The sequence below is a fragment of the Vanellus vanellus genome, assembly GCF_965231255.1.
Source record: "Vanellus vanellus genome assembly, chromosome: 1".
NCBI classification, from domain to species: Eukaryota; Metazoa; Chordata; class Aves; order Charadriiformes; family Charadriidae; genus Vanellus; species Vanellus vanellus.
The window spans coordinates 25,713,523-25,728,245 of NC_138905.1; the positions used below are offsets into that span (position 1 = coordinate 25,713,523).

Consider the following 14,723-nt stretch of genomic DNA (forward strand, 5'->3'; position numbering starts at 1 on the left):
CCGCCCGCAGCCCCGGCAAAACCCCCGCTGCCGTGGGAGCGAGGGCCGCCTTCACGTTTTAATTTACGCGTTGAAAACCTCCGCACCCTCCTGGAGGTGTGCGCCCGTCGGGAGAAGGTCAGCATCACCCCTCGCTCTACGGTCCTGGCGCCAGCGGCTTCTCCCGCCGCTCCGTCCCGGGGCTGTGCGGGGGGCTCAGCCCCACCGAGGCCCCCGCTTTTCCCCGCTTGCCCTTAGCAAGGAGGTCTCGTTTAATTCCCGGCCCCCTTCCCCGCACCTTTGTGGCATAAAAGGGGCTGTTGAAGCCGAGCCAGGAAAAGGCACGACCCCGCCGTCGGGGCCAAGGGCGGGGGTGCCCGGAGCCAAAAGCTCCCTCCCTACGGCTATCGTTGCCCCCTTCCCTTGGCCGAGGAGGCGATGGACAAGGCAAGGCAAGGCAAGGCAGCGGCCGGGGGAACCGCCGCGACGGCGGGGAGGGTTTGGGGCACCGGTTCCCCGCCGGTGAGAGTCGTGCTTGTAGAGCCCCCCCTCCGCGCTTTACATCCGATCCCCAGCAGAGAGCGGGCAGACCCCTTCTCAGGAGCCGGCGCTGCGTCGGGGGAGGGGGGGGGGGGGCGTTATAGCGAGGCGGCGAGCCGCCTCCGGGGAACCGGGTGTTCATCAAAGGCGTCCAGAGGAGCTGCTTCGCTCCTTGGCCCTGGGGACGCAGCACCCACTCGACTCTTCCTGGGGTCCTGGGGGGGTCTCGGCTCAGGCCCCGGGTGTTTCCAGGCTTAGGGGGGGTGGAAGGGGAAGAACTCCTCCTGGGACACGCCAAACCCTTACCGCGGAGGGCGGTCGGGGCACCTCCTGCGTGGGCAGCAAGTGCGGCTCCACGCGGGACAAGGTGTCGGGGAGGGGGTGTGAGGCTGTTGGGTGGGTTGCCGGTGAGATTTCCACCGTTCTGCGCCTTCCGAGAGGGGATGGAGTCAAACGTTTGAGTCACATCAACCGGGCGCGCAGCGGGCGGCGGGAGCCGCGGGGCAGCAGCGGGAGAGTCCCCCGTGCAGCGGGGGAGCGGGGGCCGTTCTGTGCGAAAGGGACGGAACCTGGGACCCCCGAGGGACCCGCAGAGACACCCCGGCCGGCCCGGGATGCCCAGTGTCGTTTTGTTCTAATAGAGACTAAAAAAATAATAATTAAAAAACAAACTAAACACCAAAACAGTAACGCCAAACCAAACAAAAAAAACCCCAACCCATCAACCAAACAAAACACCAAGCGACCAAAACCCAAAGTTTTTGAGCTTTGGAGCAATACTGTCCCTGTCCCCCATGTCCGTGGCCGGGTAGGGGTGCCGGGCGAGCAGGCTGGGGGCGGCGGGAAGCCCTCGCCGGGCGCCGTCCAGCAGCGGCCGCGGCGGGGCACGGCTCCTGCTTTTGTCCGTATTTTCGTGTTTTTCACCCGGGTTTCTCCCTCTCTCTGGGCAGCGGCACACCGAAAGGGACCCCGCCACAAGAGAGCGGGGGCTTGTCCCCAGCAGATTGTTGATGGCGAACACCTTGTCCCCGCCGTCAAGGCGAGCCCGGCTCGCTCCCAGTGCCGGGAATGCAGCACACAGGCAGGCGAGCAGCTCTTTGCTTTGCTCCAGGTTAGCTCCCAATACACTGGGAGAAAATAGAAACAAAAAAAAATAAGTTAATTGCTCCTGATCCTGTTCAGGAATCTTAAAAATAAATAGCTTCCCCGAGCCAAAGAGCGCAAGGCGTTCATTTAGCAGCAACGGGGCTAAACATTTGTTGAACTGGGAAAGGAACAAATGAGAAAGTGTCATTCATGGCTCCAGCTGCCGCTGGCCCCTCCCAGCCACTTTCACCAAGGGCCCTTTGGAGCTGATGACACCGCTGGGTCCCCTCGCAGGCGGACTGATTAGATTAGCCGTGATTGCCGCCGCTCACGTCGGTAGCTGGCACACTTAGACAAATCGCTCGCATGAATTACGGGAGCGCCGGGAGCGCCGCTTCAGAGGGTCACTTGTAATTTCGATTACGTGTGATTAAAGGCTTTATACGTGAAAGGGCTTAATTTGCACCCGTTTGGTTTTCGGTTTAGAGGGGTCCGTACCAGTCGTGCTGTACTGTCAAACTTTGTTTTACCTCCGGGAACACTTGTGTTCGGCGGGTCAGTGTCAACTGTTTTTCTTTTGTGCTGGATTCGGTTAAAAATAGCAATACTTTATTCTTTTCCTTGCGGTAGAACTGATATAGAGGGATGCCAACACGCGCTCACTCTACGGGGAGACTATACATATGTGTATATATACCCATATATTTATATGTATATATATTCCCCTCCCCCCGTCCCCCGGAGAAAATGTCAGTGGAGAAAACGCCGAAGTGTTACAACTTAAAACAACCCGACAAAGCCCAAGTGCTTTTGCCCGCGCTCCTGAAGCATCGTGGCCACCGCGGAGCCCTTGGCTGCTGCCCGGTGCTCCCGGGCTCCGCTGCCGCCCTCGCCTCGCCGGGGCCGGGGCAGTGCGGGCCGGGGAGCTCCGTCCCCCCGCCCCACCGCCGGCCGGGCAGCGGCAGCAGAGGGTTCCCACTGAAAAGGGTGGCTGCTCCGGATCTCCCCCAACGCCGGCTGATAAACGGGGGCGGCAGCTGGCCCACCATCCCGGTAATCCCGGGGTCTGCTTCCCCCTCGCTTTGAACTCTTTCCCCGTTTTGTGTTTTGATTTCCATGCAAAAGGCAACCAACAAACAAGCCTCGAGCGGGCACAAACAGCGAGCCCAGCAGCCAGGGGCTGATCCCGAGTTTTAACAAGCCAGGGGCTAATTCCGAGTTTTAACAAACCAGGGGCGATGCGTTTGGCTGCGGCGGGGGCGGCGGGCTGGGACACGGGGCACGGCGGCGGCGGCGGAGCGGAGGAGCGGCGGGAGCTCTGGTCCCGTATCGGGGGTAAATAGCCCCTTCACAAAGCCGGCGGCTCGGGCGGGAACGGCGGGGACCGGGATTTAGTGAGAGCGAACCCCGGCTTTTGCAGCGAACCTCGGTGGTGGTACCAGTAATGATGATTATTACAATAATAATAATAACAGTCATCAAGCTCCGACCAGGCGCCGTCGGGTCGGCGGGCGCCTCGGCCCGAAGTATTTTCCGTATCTCCCGGCTCCCTCTCCGTTGAGCTCGCCCAGACAGACCTCCCCGGAGCCCGGCTGCTCCGTGTCGCCCCTTCCCCGGCCGTGGGGAGCAGGCTCAGAGCCCACGGAGGGAGCTCGCTGCGAGATACAGCCTGCGAGGGCAGCGGGGCTGCGGTAAAACACTTCCAGGAAAAGATTAATACACGCAACAGAAGGTTAGCGGAGTTATTATCCTTTTCAATTCATTTTTTACTTAAAAACGCAATGGAATTATTCGTTTTATTAAGGAGGAAGAAATTAAAGATTAGGCTTTAGGCGGTATTTTACCTCCCTCTAATCGCCTCTGGGATCGGATTGGAGTAATCCTGACGACGAGATGAATTCGCCGGTGACTCGGATTTTGAGTGCATGTAGAGATACGTTATGATAATAATGCAAGTGAGCAATATCAAGAACATAGCTTAGGAGCGAATGAAACACAAAACCGATTACGGGGAAAAAGAGAACAGCAGCAATCCCGGGCAGAACACGAAATCAACTCCAGGCAAAACTTTTTGCCCTTAATTCCTCCGGCGGTTTGTAACTCTGGAATGCCGGCGGGCCCGCTCCTTCCCCCGCCGACCCCTTCCGCCGGGACTCGGTACATGCCGCCAGCCTGAAGAGAGGGCCGGAGTTGTGGACAAAGAGAAGTCCGGACCTGGGGAGGGAGAGAGGCTCGGACTCGGGGAGGGTCCCCTGCCTGAGGCCTGCCGTACCCCCTGAAAAAAGAAACCGGCCAAGACGTTATTTTTCGCCACCCTCAGAGCCTGTAAATCTCTCTGTCTCAGGGAAAAAAAAAAATCTCCCTGCACCAGCACGGCTGCAGGGTGACTTGCTGTTCGGCAGATCTGTAACATCGGCAAAAAGATGCGGCGAGAGCACAAGGCAAAGCTCGAGACAGGACAAAAAAAAAAAAAAATCGGCATTGATTTTAATAAGTCTATCTATATTGCGGGTAACTCCAGCACTAGCAAGGCTCCATCTCTGAAACGGACAAGAATGACCCCCAAAAATAAAAATTTAAAAAAATATAAAAAATATGTCTTTTCGAGCTCTATTTAATAATTAGGCACGAATATGAGTATTCGTGTGCGGTACGGGAAAAAAAAAAAATGTGAGACATATCCGTAAGGAAGTAACGAATAATAAAGATCCCGCTTCTCCAAGTGTATCTCAGAATTGAGGAGGTCAGTATAATTGTAATGGCAGGGCTGTAATTGCTGCTTTGGGATATTTACCCTGCTCAAATGACACTACATATTTTACTTTCAAACACATGTCAAAAAGTCAATCCCAAAAAGACCAGTTAAGAGCAAGCTGTTAACATATTAAGTATATGGGATTTGAAGCCTCTAAAACCCACTCAACAATAATTCCCTTCTTCAGCACCAATCAAGAGGAAATTTGTCTAGATTGAATTAAATGTAAATTGCTCTGAAGGAGGAAACTCTCCTCTGGCAGGCACAAAATAAGCGGCAGACACCGACACCCCGGAGAAGGCGGCAGCCCGGAACAGCTGCCCTGCACGGCGCTGGGGGGACCCGGCTCCGGCCCCCCCCCGGGTCCCCGCGGTCCCCCGCTCTCCCCCAGGGTCGGTGACACCGGCCGAGCCGGGGCTGGCGGTGCCGATGCGGTAAGCAGCAGGTAAGAGGCGGGCGGCTGCGGCGACCCGATCCGGGGCGGCAACTACGGTCTTAACGCCGCGACCCATCTGCCGGGGGTGCGGAGGGGGGCAGCAGCGGCGCCCCGGCCGGCGACCCCCCCAGCCCGGCCGAGGGAAAGCAGGGAGCGGGGCTGGAGCGGAACATCGCGGCCGGGGAGCCCGGCACGGCCCGGGCCCTTCCTCCGCCCCACGCTCGTCCCCACGGCTGTGTTTATCCGGCCGCGCCCGCGGGATCATCCCCGAGGGCTCCGGGGCACCGAGGGGACGGGGCGGACGCGGAGGTCGCAGAGTGTGCGGGGCGCATCCCCCGCGGGGAGGGATGCCGGGACCCCCGCCCGCCGTCGGACGCCCGTCCCGGGGACCGGGGGGACATCTCTTCCTCCGTCCCTCGCAGCTCCCGGCTGTGGAGGTACCGTCGTGCAATAGCCGCTGTCTCGTTCTCCTCGAACGCGGTGACCCAGGGCGGCATCGGCCCGGTCACAGCGCCGAGGGCAGGGGTGCCTTCATCCCTCCCTCGCCGGTGCCCCAGCCCTTCCTCCCTGCTCCCGCTTCCTCACAAGCGGGTTGTCCTGGGCCGGGGGGGGACACAGCCTTTTGCAGGCTCCCCAGCTGGTACCCGAGCAGCACCAGCGGGGGCCGGGCCTCCCTGCCTCGCTGGAGGCTTTTCTCCACCAGCAAGACCCAGGACCCCCCTTCCTCCCTCCTGCTCCCCGGGGTTTCGGCAGCGACCTCTGATTCACCAGCCGAGTGAACCCCAGGCCGGCGGGAGGAACGGGAGCTTGTTCTGACCCCAGTGCGTCCTCTTGGGGTGGTGGTGGGACAGGGGGTGAGTACAGACCCATCGCTGTCCCTCTCCTCTCCCCGATTCCCTGCTTCGCTGTAAGTACAAACACGCGGGGCGTTGGAGCCACCTCTCCGGGACAGGGCCGCCAAGCTTCGCTTAAATGTATGGGGAGCGCACCAGTTGAGGTGCATATGTACCTATAGGCGGTGTATGCGCCGTGTATTTCTTCGTGTATCTATATCGATCCTGAGTTTTCGGTATTCGTGTTGTGCCTGGTGTTATTTACGGACAAAGAAGCTATACCTTGCGTTTATGCAGGTTACTTATATATATGTGTGTGTGTATACATATATAAAACTAGTGCTTCAGATTTAAAAAGCAGTCCCTCTTCCTACCTGCTTTCCCTCCCCATCCCCAACCCTGGGTTTTGGTTCACCCTTTTGCTCACAAGCACTGGTCGGGTTTGCCCTGGGTGGTTCCCGCAGACCCACGCGTTTCTCTCGCCGTCTGCTTGCCGCAACTTCCCCGCTCGCCTGTTTACCGTGTTTTTCCAACAGCTCACCGCCACCTGACCTTGCTCTTCAAAGCAGTGAGTAGGCCAGGAGCAGTCACAGGACCAGAGCAACCATCTCCTTCCCTCCCTCAGATACACACCCCCCCCACCACCCCCACGCACAAAGAGAGCTGGGGCTGGAAAGTGGCAAGGAAACAAACAGCTTCCCCTCCAGCCGCTTCTTCTGCAGCACCTCGTTTGACAAATACCCTGGCGCTTGCCCTTGAATTGGGTTTCACCTCCCTCTTTAGCACTTGGACAATGATTTTAGATGATGTCACTTAAAGCCAAACAAGAAAATTGATCTCGGATTTGCTTGGCCTCTAAAGCCTGGTTAAGCAGATTGCAAATAATAATAATAATAAAAAAAAAAAAAAAAGAGAGAGAGAGAGAGGGAGGGGGGGAGGCAGAAGGGAGAGAGGCAAGAAGGAGGGAGAGACGCCTCCTTCCCTGGGCGGGGGAGGCGCGGGCGCCAATGAAAAGTAGCCGCTTACTGGGGGGGGAAAAACTTTTCCTGTTGACTGTTGGAAGCGAATTGAGCAATTATCTAGTTTACCTTCTCCTCTTGGAAGTTAACGATTGGCGAGATCTTGGCTGCGTTATTGACACAACACTTTCTATTGATAGAAATAAGTAGCGATTGTCCCGAGTCATTGGTGCGCCAAAGTAAACTGTGATGGGCTGGCATGAGTCCACTGGACTGAGAAGGCTGGTTCCGCCGGCGGAGGATGTAGTGATGGTGGCGGCGGCGATGCTGGTCTCCCTCCTTGCAGATCAGTGACAAGAAAAGGGGCAGAGAGAGTGAAAGAGAGAGGGGAGAGGAGGAAAGAAAGAAAAAAAAAAAAAAAAAAAAAAAAAAAGAGGCGTCTACCAAAGCGGCTCAAACCGGGCGAACAAATGCAATCCAGCCATGGACAATAGTGGCCACCACACGGCGACCAAAATCCTAGCGACTCCTCCGGCCAGAGAAAGCCTGTCTGCCAGGAGCAACATGATCAGCACGCCCAAGCCCCTCGCCTTCTCCATTGAGCGCATCATGGCGCGGACGCCAGAGCCCCGCTCCATCCCCGTCCCGCAGCTCCTCCACGGCTCCGTGGCCAAAGGCGACCCCAAGCACCCGCTGCACCTCAACTCCTCCATCCCCTGCATGATCCCCTTTGTCCCGGTGGCGTACGACCCCCTGCCCAAAGCGGCGGTGGCCGGAGCGGAACCCAGGAAGGCTCATTTAGACTCCTCTTCCTCGCCCTCCTTTAGCTGCGGCGATCTCTTGAACTGTGCCCTGAGCTTGAAAGGAGATTTCCCCCGCGATGCCCTGCCCTTGCAGCAGTACAAACTGGTAAGACCCCGAGTGGTCAATCACTCCTCCTTCCACGCCATGGGAGCCCTGTGCTATTTCAACCGAGGCGACAGCCCTTGTCACCCGTCCTCCAGTGTCAACATCCACCCGGTGGCTTCTTATTTCCTCAGCTCTCCCCTGCACCCGCAGCCCAAGGCTTATCTGGCGGAGAGGAACAAGCTGGTGCTGCCGGCGGTGGAGAAGTACCCGGCGGGGGTCGCCTTCAAGGACTTGTCGCAGGCTCAGCTGCAGCACTACATGAAAGAAAGTGCTCAGATCCTCTCGGAAAAAATCGCCTACAAGACCTCGGAGTTCAGCCGCGGCTCCCCGAGCAGCAAGCCCAAAGTTTTCACCTGTGAAGTTTGTGGAAAGGCAAGTAGAGCCGCAGCCCGCCTCCCTTCCCCCTGCTTCCCCAGCCTCCTACCCCCGTCCGTCCGTCCGTCCGTCCTTCCGCCGGGTTGTCGGTCGCTTGCGCGCTTGATTTTTAAACGACGGCGTCCCCTCGGCGCTCTCGCCTTCTAATCGCAATTTTTTATTTTTATTTTTTTACTTTTATTTTTTTGTCTGATTTCACTCTCAAGGTATTTAATGCACATTATAACTTAACTCGCCATATGCCGGTGCACACGGGAGCCAGACCCTTTGTTTGCAAAGTTTGCGGGAAGGGCTTCAGACAGGCGAGCACGCTTTGCCGGCACAAGATCATCCACACGCAGGTGAGCATCCATCCCTCCCTCCATCCCTCCATCCATCCATCCATCCATCCAGCGTTCCCGAGACCCCTCCGCTCTGGCTTTTTGGGGAGCCCGGCGCTGCCCGGCGGCTCCGCAGCAGCGGCGCGGTGCGGGGGGCGGCTGAGCCGGAGCCGCGGCCGCGGGGGGAATTTCGTTTGCCCCCAAGAGCGGTGGGGTACGGCGGCGTGTCCCGCTCCCAGGCATGGGGAGCCGTCAGCTTACAGGCAAACCCCGCAACCCCACCGCACAAACCCCGCACACACACCCGCAATCCCCCAAGCCGTGACTTGGAGTTTGTTTCCCACCAGGAAAAGCCACACAAGTGCAACCAGTGCGGCAAAGCCTTTAACCGGAGCTCGACCCTGAACACGCACACGCGAATACACGCCGGCTACAAACCTTTTGTCTGTGAATTTTGTGGCAAAGGATTTCACCAGAAAGGTACCAGTCCCCAGTGCCCTCTCCCTTGCCCGCTTCCCCCTCCCCCCAGGCGAGGTCAAGCGTCCGGACAATTTGCGACGGGGACGGTGGGGGAAAGAGTTAGGTTTTGGTTTTAATTTTTGTTATTAGAGATTTTGGTTAATTTTAAGCATCCCTAGCCCCGACACATTTCCTTTGGCACGGCCCACGGAGTGGGAAGCGGCTAGCGCTTTGGGGGGAGCGCAGGGGCAGCCCTTCCCGCGGGTTGCGCCCGTTTTCCGCGCACTGCTGTGCGCAGGTTCCCGCGCAGCTTCGGCAAACGAGTTCGCCGCCTTTTTTCCCCTCCGAGCGCAGGACTTCGGTTGGGTTTTCTTCCCGCGCTGCCGGGCAGGCTAAAGCCAGGGGGGTTATTTCTGCAACTGGTGCGATTTTGGTTTATTCGATAATTCCCTTCTCGCCTGTCAGAGCCGCGGGAAGGATGGGGAGAAGGCGGGTGTTTGCTGAGAGATCGGCGGTCCTTTTCGGCTGAAGCGCGGCTCTGGGGATAGGACAGCGTTTGGGGATTTTTTTTTTTTTTTTTTTTTTTTCCTCCTCTTCGCAGCGTCCAGTTCTCAGCCCCAGGTCCCTTCGCCCTTCTTGTCTCGTTCCCAGGCAATTACAAAAACCACAAGCTGACCCACAGCGGGGAGAAGCAGTTCAAGTGCAATATCTGCAACAAGGCTTTCCACCAGGTGTACAACCTGACCTTCCACATGCACACCCACAACGACAAGAAGCCCTTCACCTGCCCCACCTGCGGCAAAGGCTTCTGCAGGAACTTTGACCTCAAGAAACACGTCCGCAAACTGCACGACAGCGCCCTGGGACTGCCCCGGCCCCCCGCCGAGCTGGGGGGGACCGACCAGCCGCCCCCCCCGGGGCCGCTGCTGCAGGGCCCGCCGCCGCTCCAGCCCTGAGGGGCGGCCGCGGCGCGGAGCTCCCGCCGCCGCCCGCCCGCCTCTTTGCATGCACCTGTTAAGCGGTTTTGTGTGTTATGCTCTGTATCGCCACTAACGTTTATGGGACTGATTGTTTCCTCTTTTTTTTTTTTTAATTTTTTGTTTGTTTTTGGTTTTTTTTTTTAAAGACTATTTTTGTTGTTGTTGTTGTTGCATCTCAGGTGGAGACATGGTTTTAGAAAAAAAAAAAGGAAAAAAAAAAAAAAGAAAAGAAAAGAAAAAGCGCCAAGCCAATTTCTGCTGTATTTATTTGGGATCTGTATTACCCGAGCCGGGAAAGCTGCACCACTTTAATTATTTCGATGTATATATATTTCCATTGTGTTGATCCCGCCCTGCCTCCGCTGCCTGCTGGTTTCCCCCCCCCCCCCCCCATCCCCCCAACCCCTCTTCTTGGTTTCCTTCTCTCCCTCCCCCCTCCCTCCCCGAATATCGTATCTATATGGAGAGAGTTGGTTCGCTATGTACGGATTTGAATTTCGGTTTGATTCTTGCACGTGGAGAAAAAAAAGAAAAAAGAAAAAAATCAAAAGGAATTCGTTGACCTCGTGGAAATAAATACGTGAACACACGAGCGGCGGCGGCGGGTGCCGGTGCTGCCGGTCCGGGGGCTGCGGCTCGGCCGGGCGGGCGGGCGGCGGGGGGGGGACCGCGGCGCTGGCGCTGTCTAACGGCCAAACCTCCTCCGCTTCCTTGCCAAAACACTGAAACAACCGCTAAAGACTTTAATTAAGAGGGGTAATTAGTTCGGATTGATCAAAGCCGGGTTGTTATGTTATTAGCTGCTCAGCGGACTCTGCCAAGCCTGAGCTTTGAAAGCGGAGCTTCGCTCGTCGGTGGGCGCCTGAGGAGCGGCGTGACGGGGGGGGTGGGTGTCTGGCTTTATCATCCCCCCGGGGGTAACTGAAACAGGCATGAAAAGTGGGTGCCGCCCCCCCGGGAAGAGCAGGAGTGCCCGCTCACGTCCCGCAGCCCCGGGCTCGGGGGTCCTTTCCGGGCAGGGGGGACCGCGCCGGGACACGGCGGGGAGGAGGGAGGTCGGTGGGTGCTTCTCTCCGGGGAAGGGGGGGGGGCGGGGAGAAGCGCAGGGAGCCCCGCTGGCGCTGGGGGTTCGCCCCGCTCTCGGGGGGACCTGGTGGTCACGTTTGCGGGTGCGCTCCGCAGCGGAGCCCTCGCAAGTGGGTGGTTTGGTCCCGCGGGGGGACACCCCTGCTCTTGCCTGGGTTGTACAGCGTCTGGGTTTGGCTGTATGGGAAGAGCCGCGATGGTTATAATCCCCCTTAAAGCGTTACATCCCCCCATGCCCCCCTTCTCCCCGGGCTGACCCTCTCAAGGCTATTCGCAGCCGGCAGCCTTTAAGTTTTTTAACTTTAAAGTTGTCCCACCGTGCACCTCTGAAGGTGGCTGAGAGGGGAAGCGCCTCTTTCTCCTTTCCCCCATCTCGGATGACTGAGGTAATCCTCTCAACGGCCGGCTGGACGTGTAAAAAGCAAAGCAACAGGTCGGACCTATAGCTCAGCCACCACCCCCACCCTCCCCGCGACACCCCGGCGGGGCTCAGCCCCTCACAGAGCCTGGGGGACCCGACGGGACGCGCCGGTTCCCTCCCGGCGAAAAGCAACGGCGTTGGGGGGGGCCCTCACGGAGAGGGTCTCTGCTTGGGAGACCTCGGGGAAACGGGGGGAGGGGGGTCTCCCGGCTTTTTCCAGTCTCGTTTGCAGGGGCAGACGCGGGCGGCGGAGGGAGCGGGGTGCGGGGGGTGCGCGACCGGCTGAAGTGACCCCGGGCAAACCGGGAGGCGGACTGGGAAGGGACAGGGAGGAGGGGGTCCCGCAGAGCTGGGGGGGGGGGACACACGACACAGGCTGGATTTCCCCTGAGGACCAGTCCTCGTGGTCGCTTTCCCCTCCAGCTCCGCCCGGTTCCCGAGGCCAGGAGAGGGCCGTTCAGCCCTCAATAGGGATAAATTCCTCCCCAAACAGATGACTACAGTGCGTCGCTGGTTCCTTTTCTTTCTTTGCTTGCCAAAGGTAAACTTTTGCAACATGTAAAGAAAGGTAAGATGTCCCAAAGATCCCACTGAAATTATGTAGATATGCCATGTCTGTGAGCCTCTGCTTGCGTGAAATAAATCAAAGAAGTCCAACTTACTTTTCTTATTGCTCAGCAAGTGTGATAGTACAAGATACTGCAACTAGCCTGGCAAGGTGCTAAATATCTTCATTTTATAACTCTGTTAAACATTCAAAGCTGTTCAAGCGCTGCAGGTATACTGGAACAGTCACAAAAGTATTTCATATCATGGCAATAGGATATGGATGTAAATTTATGACGAAATGAAAGGAGAATCTGATCTGGCCACCTTGTGATGAACGTGCAACAGCACTCTCAGATCAAACATCTACGTGAGGCCTGAGAACACTGCAGAAGACTATGTGCTCTGGTTACCCAGATGCCGGCCAATTCTTTGCTCTACCTTGTTTCTCCAGACTGTTTTCTAAGCGCTGGGAGAAATGAGGGCTCGGGCTTCCCCAGGCAGCAGCAGTTAATTAATTCCTTTTGTATGGTTAGAGAGGGAGAGAGAATTTCTGACGTTGCTTGACCGTAGACCATTTGGAGGTTTATAAACAGGAATCGTTATTTTGCCTTCCCTCCTGTAAAAGATCCGCAGCCACTGCGTAATCTGGAGTTCTTCTGTGTCTTCCTGATGAAAAATGCTATTTTGCCAAGGAACTTATGTGCGTGAGCGACTGCATTTTGAAATGAAGTGGAAATGAGGCACTCTAGTTTTATTCCAAGGTGAAGTAGAGAAAGTCAGTGATGGGCATGGATAAGTGTTTCTCCTTCCTAGATTTCTTGAGGTAAGCGCTACAGATGTGGGACTTCACAGTGAGATAAGGATAGCTCATTTGTTATTTCGCTATATAAAACCATGTTTGTGTCAAAGGCTGGGATTAATACATGTCTTGGAAGGCCTGTGCAGCATTACCTTTCATTTCCTGTCTTTCAAGATTAATCTCAGGTTAAGTGAATTTCTAGTTAATGGTCAGAGACAATTCAAAGCTGGTGAAATCATCATGAGAGACAAAAGCCGTTATTTTGTATACATCCAAAGCTTAGAGCTGTTAACAGCTCTCCTTACTATAGACAAGATTAACAGTTATCTTTTCTTTTTTTTTTTTTTTATCGTGAATAATTTTGACAGGAGAAATGGAGTAATCTGTACCTAAAGGAAAGGTTACATGTTCCGGTTCCTGCTTGACAGTCAGCATCATTGCCGTATTATCCACATCCTGTAAGACAACTGGTCAGCCTCATCCTACCCGTCCCTTGCGGATACTGGGAGGAGAAGAGCGTTGGTATGTCTGGATCTGCTAAAACACTGCTGCAGAGTTGAGCATTAGCATCCTCAGGACACCGTAGCCCACCCCTCATCAATCACAACAGCTTTGCTTCAGTACTGAATAAAAGGGAGACTATGGGACTCTGGAGCCGAGAGCCCTTGTCAAGGAGGAGCTGTTGCCCTCTACCCCCGTCCCCACCCAGGATTTCTCAGATGGGACTGAATTTCTTCTGTGCTCGTCAGATGCTACAGTGATGTTAATGTGCGTCAACGCTGAAAATGCCATTTATCTGAAAGAATTACCAAAGCTGCCGTACATCGCTCTAGAAATAGAATACAGCAAGAGTAGGTTCTTCTTACTGAGTCAGATACAAAGTTCTTTCTGAAGCTGAAATGGTACTGGCTTTGCTTTAGTACTGCTTTATTGGTGACCAGACGTGTCCCCACAAGAAAAAAAAGGCGGGGGGGGGGGGGGAGACAAAGATGCTAGTATGACCACTGAGGATTTTTTTTTGTTGGTTTATTTGTTTGTTTGTTTTTGTTGTTGTTCTTTAAAAAAAAATAATCCATGCATGTCAAAATGTAAACTGAGCACAAAGCTTTTCAACAGCTACCCAAAATCACGCTCTACTTCTAGTTAAATAGAAATCCAGCATATCCCAAGGTACTCAAAATGGATATTGGAAAATATTAGTCAAGGAAGCATTTTGGTTCTAATTTTCCTTTTTTTTTTTTTTTCTTCTTTGTTACCACAGTGATGAAAATAGAGGGACTGAACAAAGTGTCACAAATTCATCTGTACCCAGCTCAAATGAAGGCATCTCAGTCACAGCTTAGTGCCAGAGCAGTTTAACTGGTCAGTGCTTGAAAACTAGAAATTAGAAAGCTCCTACTCTGCACCTCACGTGCCATACTTAGAATGGGACAGTCACCATCTTGTTCTTCGGCGCTTGGTAAAGAAAATAGGGATTTAACTGGTGCCTGGTGTTGTGACATGTTAATATGAAATAATTATAACTCTGTAGGTATGATAAATCTTTCCTCCCACTGGCTATTTGGTTACTGGTTTGCTCAGGTTCCATCCTTACAGAGGGGGAACTGCGCGGTATCCTGCTGGCAACTGTGCCAGTAACAATTCGGTAGTAACTCCAGTCTCTCCCATAAAAGCAGTGGTAGCTCCAGCTTTGTTCCATGACGGGTCCCCCTTCTCCTCCCGGTGCGAGGCTGCAGGCTGGGGGACTTTTGGGTGTCCACTTAGGGGCTGCGGGGCACACTGCGACCCCTCGCAACAGCTGGCTGGACTGGCCGTTAGCCCCGTGGGTTTGCGGAAAGTTGTCATTTAGCTCCAGTAACCCGCGACTCTTGAAACAATAAAAAAACTTCTTGTTTTAAAACCTCTGGTGGTATTATGAAGTATGAGCAGTGTCTGTCTTTGGTTCTCCTTTGAAGCTCTCATGGAAATTATTTAATGGCTCCACTTTCAGTCACTCTGTTGTAATAAAATCCTTGCGTATTTGATTAGGCACAGTATTAAATCCAATAACCATGCCTGTGGAAATACAAAACCTCCACCCTTTCCACCTTTGAGATGGCTAATATTTCACCACCATTATTATGCGATTTCTGAGAAATCATCTTCAGTTACCATCAATTAAAACACATAGAGAAACTGCTTTTTTGGTGTTCTTTTTTTGTTTGTTTGTTTGTTTGTTTTCTGAATAATTCAATGAA

The 14,723-nt window shown here is 55.0% G+C and overlaps 1 protein-coding gene across 1 annotated transcript; it reads left to right on the forward strand.

The window, feature by feature from the left end:
• Positions 1-7,061: 7,061 nt before the first annotated feature.
• Positions 7,062-9,607, forward strand: FEZF1 (FEZ family zinc finger 1; the record flags this gene model as incomplete). The annotated part of the gene is made up of 4 exons (XM_082482979.1): positions 7,062-7,869; positions 8,079-8,213; positions 8,540-8,672; positions 9,303-9,607. The coding sequence occupies exons 1-4, from the start codon at positions 7,072-7,074 to the stop codon at positions 9,605-9,607; spliced, it is 1,371 nt and encodes a 456-aa protein (XP_082339105.1). The 5' UTR covers positions 7,062-7,071.
• Between the last annotated feature and the right edge of the window lie 5,116 nt (positions 9,608-14,723).